Source organism: Dysidea avara, unplaced genomic scaffold (assembly GCF_963678975.1).
Source record: "Dysidea avara unplaced genomic scaffold, odDysAvar1.4 SCAFFOLD_505, whole genome shotgun sequence".
Taxonomy (NCBI): Eukaryota; Metazoa; Porifera; class Demospongiae; order Dictyoceratida; family Dysideidae; genus Dysidea; species Dysidea avara.
In genome coordinates this window covers 1-6,000 of record NW_027078139.1, presented here as the reverse complement: position 1 = coordinate 6,000, position 6,000 = coordinate 1, and the positions used below count along the sequence as shown (strand labels likewise).

The window sequence follows — 6,000 nt, the reverse complement described above, 5'->3', positions numbered from 1 at the left end:
TAGTGTTTGAAGTGGCGCGTGCCGCTGAAGACCATAGCGATTTTGTGCGTGTCGGCGGCGTCTATCACGTCTGGGTCTTTGCGAGAACCACCGGGCTGGATAATAGCGGTAATGGTGTCCGCCGCCATGTGCTCGACAGTGTCAGGGAACGGGAAAAAAGCATCTGAAGCCGCAACAACGTTGCTTGCGTTCTTGCGTGCCTCGCTGCTCTTAACGCTTGCGAGTCGCACCGAATCGATACGGCTCGGCTGACCGCCGCCGATACCGATGGTCGCCCGCCCCACAGCATAAACGATAGCGTTAGACGTGACATGCTTGCAAACCTTCGCGGCGAAGAGCATATCCCGCCATTGCTGCTGTGAAGGTTGTGCTTTCGTCACACACCGCATCGCCTCCCTTGTGAGCGGCGCGCACTGGCGTTGCTGAATCAATAAATCGCCCTCAACGGCACGTATATCCCAATCGTTGTCCTCTGTCGGTGACGTGTGACACAACGTCTCTGACGTCATAACCCGCAGATTCGTTTTCTGCTGAAAAGTCCCTTGAGCCTCAGCAGCTATAGATGGGGCGATGATAACCTCGAGGAACAACTGCGTCATGAGCTTGGCACACGTGGTATCGATGGGGCGGTTGCAGGCAACGATACCGCCAAAGGCACTTGTGGGGTCGCTGGCAAGGGCTCTGTGCCAAGCCTGTGCGATGGTCTCGTCTGTCGCCACCCCGCACGGATTGGCATGCTTGACAATCACCACAGTCGGCTCTGTGAATTCCCGCAACAGACGCAAAGCCGCCGCAACATCATGAATGTTGTTCCACGATAATGCCTTGCCTTGATGTAATGTCGCATCCGACAAGGCACTGGTAGAACTCGGCACGACTTTGCGATAAAGAGCCGCCTTCTGGTCGGGATTCTCGCCATAACGCAAAGGCTGAGATAAATGCCCGACAAAAAACACAGAACGCACAGGGGATTCGGCATCCTGAGTCTTGGCGAACCAATCGTGAATGGCAGCATCATAGAACGCCGTATGAGCAAAGGCTTGCTCGGCAAACCTTTGACGCAGCCCAAGACTGACACCCTGAGCATGCTTTATTTTTTGCATAATCTGCTCGTAGTCCTCAGGTCGCGTCGCAACCACCGTGTGATGATAGTTCTTCGCCGCCGCACGAATCAAACAAGGGCCCCCAATATCGATGGTCTCAATCATGACCGACTCATCGTGGTCGCCCTTTGCCTTGTCGATGAACGGATAAAGATTCACCACCACCAAATCGATGGGCGTAATCCCTAACTCGTCTAAGGTCTTCCTATGCTGCGGGTCATCGCCTCTGGCAAGAATGCCCCCATGAATGTGCGGATGCAAAGTCTTAACCCGACCATCGAGGATAGACGGAAAAGACGTGACCTCTTGGACGTCTATGGCTTGGATGTCGTGTTTGTGCAGAGTCTCGTACGTACCACCCGTAGACAGAATATCGACACCCTGTTGGCGTAAAAATTCAGCAAAAGGCACGATGCCTTCTTTGTCATAGACAGAAATCAAGGCACGCCGTATCGGCAGAACACCTTTTTCCCCGACGGTCATGGCGGTCATGACAGACTTTTAAGGTCCACTGGGCGAAGTGGTCGGCAGCGTCGCACGGCTCGATAACAGCTGCTCCCAGAAACTCAACTTGCGTCCCGTTGCGGGAGTCTCTCGCAGAGTCGCCGTTACGTTGTAAGCCATCTCGTGCGAGTAAAGATAAATGTTATCGACTCTGTTGTTTTTATCAAAAGCAAGGGCAATGACCTTCTGGTCGACCACGTCAGGCTCGAAAAAAGCCACAGTGTCGGTTTTCTTATAAACATAATACCAGTTGGCATTATCAAAAAGCGGACGATGGGAAGGGCTGCCTAATAGCTTGCGCACCTCCTCACGATTCGTCTTGCCCGGCGTAATCTGGGCAAGCTTGTGCGGGCTGATTAACTGACCAGCAATATGAACGTGACCACTGCAATGGGATAAACCCACGAGGCACAAAACAACAATAAGAAAGCGACGCATGATAAGACCGACAAAGAACAACGCAACGCCAGTATAGGCACGTTTTACGTAAAATCAAGAGAACAGTTTTGCCTGTGGGCTACCCTCATGGTATCATAGCACATCTCGTCCTCGTAGCTCAGCTGGATAGAGCGACAGCCTCCTAAGCTGTAGGTCACAGGTTCGACTCCTGTCGGGGACACTTCGTGCCGGGGACGCATATGCTTTCACGTGTCGGAGACACGTTGTGTCGGAGATACACGTGTTTTGCTTTTTTATGACGTTGGTCGTATAATGTGCCACGTAAAGTCAACACAGTGCCATCAACAGAGGACAAGTGCAACAATGCTCATAAGAGTTATCATCAATAGGTGGTTGCTGACGGCAATCGGTTTTGTTTTGGGCACAGGCTTTGGCTTTGTGCTGGGGATTTTCTTTTTCCCGTTCCTTTTCCCGCAAGCCATGGAAATGGCTGAGGTCATGCCGCCCCCACAAGAACAAAGGGCACAGGCTACCCCAGCCGTCGCCGAAGGCACATTCGTCCACGTCAATAAATGGGATCTCGTCCATTGGGGCGAAGGAGGCGTGAGCGTCCACCGAGACAAAATCGTTATCCATGACGACTTCGAAGTGGGTCCAGGTCCCAAATACCACGTCTACTTATCGAAGGCAGACACCATCGAAGGCAATGACGATGTCGAGGATAACGCGTTTTTTGATTTAGGACGATTGCGTTCCTTTAAGGGCGGACAATCCTATTCCGTGCCTTCAGGAGTCAACGTTGCCGATTACGCCCACGTGGTGATTTGGTGTGAAGCCTTTAGCGTGCTGATTTCGCCCGCTGCCCTCAAGTTTTAGTTGTGAGTCGCCGCATAAGGCTCACCATCGCCTGTTGCGTTGGTGCGTCTGCTGTGTGAATAGCCTGAAAAGGCAACGTGCCTAAGACAAGGGCGGTTGCCTCGTTCAAGGCGAGGGCTTGCGTTGTCTCGAGACTCGTTGTGGACTCCACAAGGGACGTAAAAATATCCGCGGTGCGTTTCGAAAAAAACAGAGCATAAGAGATTGCCCCTGAGTGCAAGAGTCGCGCTACGTCAGAGGGTAGATGCGTTGCGGCGTTGGCACGATAAAGCACCTCTTGTTCTATCGTCCAGCCGCGGGCGCGTAGCTGTGCGATGATACCTTCGGCAACGACATGACCGCAGCTGTGATACAAAGCACCTGCCTCAGCGGGAAAATGCTTGTCAGCAAGGGCGAGCAACGTTGTGGCACGTCCATCGCCAACGAAAACCTCAAAGCCATAAGAACGTGCCGCTTCGCCGCTAGAGGGTCCAATACACAATGCGGGTAGACGCATCGGGTTATGACGAGCAAGGGCATGGACGCCATGCACGCTGGTAAAAAGGTAACCCTGTATCGATGCACTTAGTGCGAGACTCGGTGTGCCGCAATATTCAATCTGTAGCAAAGGCGCGCTGATGACAGATATGCCGACAGCTTCGATAAGGGGCTTGAGGGTGTCATTGTGTTGTTGCGGGCGTGTCAACAGGGCATAAGTCATTACGTGGAGGCTGGGGGTGTGGGGAAGTTGGTGAGGTATTGTTTGCAAAACTCGTGTCCTGCTTGTTCTCGTAGGATTGAGCCGATGCGTTGTCCGAGTTCTTGGGCTTGGTCGTGCGTTGCGTTGCCGTTCATGCTCCATACGTGTTGCCCTTGTGGGTCGGCAATGAAGGCACGCAAATTGAGGCTTTGCCCATCGATGTGGGCGTAGGCGGCAACGGGGGCGCCGCAGTCCGCACCCAGGGCACGGACAGCGGCGCGTTCTGCGCTAGCACATAAGCGACTGTTTGCGTCATCGAGGCGGGTGAGGGTTTTTAGGCATTGTGCGTCATCGTCTCGACAGACGCATGCCAGCATGCCTTGTCCGGGGGCGGGCAACATGACGTCTGTTTCGAGAATGAGGGTTATGTCTTGTTCTCGTCCGATACGCTGTAAGCCCGCGGCGGCGAGAACGAGTCCATCGATGCGTGACTCGCTGTGTAGTTTATCGAGCCGCGTGTCGATATCGCCGCGCATCGGGACAATTGTAACGTGGGGTGCGTGCATGCGTAGGTGTGCCTGACGGCGCAAGGAGGAGGTGGCAATGGTCGTGCCCTCGGGCAAATCACGTAACGTCTTGATTGGCGTGGGATTCGACATCACCAGAGCATCCCGTGCTTCTGTTCTTGGTAGAAAGCAAGCAATAACAAGACCTTTTGCTAGGGTGGCGGGGAGGTCTTTGAGGGAGTGCACGGCGCAATCGATGTGTTTCGCCAGCAGGGCTTCATCGAGGGCGCGAGTAAAGGAATCTTTAACTCTTTGTTGGGGCGGGGGTGAAGATGGCGTGCTGCTCTTGAGCGTGGTTATCTGGCATGACGATTTCAGGTGTGGATGGGCGTGCCACAAACTTTGCGCGAATAGGGCGGTTTGTGCTTGAGCGAGACGGGAAGAACGGCTAGCAATGCGTAACATCATTTTGTGCGTGAGGCTTGTATCATGATTGCGTTAGGCATCGAGACCAGCTGTGATGAGACATCAGCGGCTTTGGTTGAATATGAAGGCGAGGGTCAAGCCATCAATGCTGGCGGTGTTGTGTTGTCTCATGCTTTGTGGTCGCAGCACGAGCACCAGCGTTGGGGCGGCGTCGTACCAGAAGTGGCGGCACGGGCTCACGCTCATTATATCGCACCCACCGTGCAGCGTGTCTTTCGACAGGCTAACTTATCATGGCACGCCATCGATTGTATAGCGGTTACCGCAGGTCCCGGCTTGATAGGCGGGCTGGTTGTCGGCATGAGCTACGCACAGGCGTTGTCCATTGCTAGCAACAAGCCATTTCTGGCAATCAACCATCTTGCTGCTCATGCGTTGTCGGTGCGTGTCAGCGAGTCATGTCCGTTTCCGTATCTGTTGCTGTTGGTCTCTGGCGGTCATAGCCAGCTGGTTTGTGTCGAATCGGCATCCCAGTTCCACGTCTACGGCACGACACGAGACGATGCCGTAGGCGAAGCCTTCGACAAAGTAGCACGGATGTTGCAGCTGGACTGGCCCCTGGGACCTCATTTGGAAATCTGTGCCCGCACGGGTGACCCTAAAGCCCATGCGTTGCCACAGGCTTTTGTTAGACAGAAGCGCTGTGACTTTTCCTTTGCCGGGCTCAAGAGTGCGGTGCGCCGCATGGTCGAAGAACGCCCCCCTGAAACCGCAAAGCAAAAAGCCGACATCGCCGCCTCCTTCCAGTATACGGCAACGGCAATGCTCTGTGAACGCAGCACGCAAGCCATGCAACGATTCCGCAACGACCATCCTGATTTGGCACAAGCACGTTTCGTTGCCGCCGGCGGTGTCGCCGCCAATCAATACCTCCGGGCTGCTTTGCAAGCCGTATGCGCGGACAATCAGTTCCAGTTGCTCCTACCGCCCCCTGAGTTGTGCACGGACAACGCCGTCATGGTGGCTTGGGCGGGACTCGAGCGGATGCTTGCCCCAGAAAAACCATTTCAGCCCGATTCTATCGGACATGCACCGCATCCACGCTGGCCCCTGTAACGCTAGCAAAGGAAAATAGTATCCTTTGGCGAGTCACGTCACATAAAAAGGAGGGTGTTTCGATGTTTCATGTGAAACATTTCCTATAAAATATTCTCGATGTTTCACGTGAAACATTTTTAGTAGGGTGGTCTCGATGTTTCACGTGAAACAATTCCTATAAAGGTATTTACGTCATGTCTTTTCGTTATCAGATGATGATTTTGCTGTTATCGGTGTCGGTGTTGCCTCTGGTGTTTGTGAGTGTCATCGATATCCTAACGTTGCGTGACCTTGCGGATGTGTTGGCTCGGCGTTTTGATTTGTCTGCGGTGCAGCTGCGGCAAGAATCGGTGTTGGTGCGTGAGCGTGTCCTGTTCGATGTGTTGGTTGCGGTTGTGGTTCTGTGTAG

At 53.8% G+C, this 6,000-nt stretch overlaps 3 protein-coding genes and 1 non-coding gene across 4 annotated transcripts; 2 read left to right on the top strand and 2 right to left on the bottom strand.

Moving 5' to 3' along the window:
* Positions 1-8: 8 nt before the first annotated feature.
* On the bottom strand, positions 9-1,586 carry LOC136246231 (bifunctional purine biosynthesis protein PurH-like; the record flags this gene model as incomplete). Its single annotated transcript, XM_066037659.1, has 1 exon — positions 9-1,586. A coding segment is annotated over exon 1 (1,578 nt), but the record flags the coding sequence as incomplete, so codon positions are not given.
* Positions 1,587-2,152: 566 nt separating this feature from the next.
* On the top strand, positions 2,153-2,226 carry Trnar-ccu (transfer RNA arginine (anticodon CCU)). Its single transcript has one exon. It is a non-coding gene; the product is annotated as a tRNA-Arg (tRNA).
* Positions 2,227-3,581: 1,355 nt separating this feature from the next.
* Positions 3,582-4,535, bottom strand: LOC136246230 (porphobilinogen deaminase-like). Its single transcript, XM_066037658.1, has one exon. The coding sequence runs from the start codon at positions 4,533-4,535 to the stop codon at positions 3,582-3,584; it is 954 nt and encodes a 317-aa protein (XP_065893730.1).
* A 21-nt stretch (positions 4,536-4,556) lies between these two features.
* On the top strand, positions 4,557-5,609 carry LOC136246232 (tRNA N6-adenosine threonylcarbamoyltransferase-like). The gene has a single exon (XM_066037660.1). The coding sequence runs from the start codon at positions 4,557-4,559 to the stop codon at positions 5,607-5,609; it is 1,053 nt and encodes a 350-aa protein (XP_065893732.1).
* Positions 5,610-6,000: the final 391 nt, after the last annotated feature.

Coding starts and splice junctions, on each gene's coding strand:
- LOC136246232 (XM_066037660.1), top strand. CDS start 4,557: ATGATTGCGTTAGGCATCGAGACCAGCTGTGATGAGACATCAGCGGCT.
- LOC136246230 (XM_066037658.1), bottom strand. CDS start 4,535: ATGATGTTACGCATTGCTAGCCGTTCTTCCCGTCTCGCTCAAGCACAA.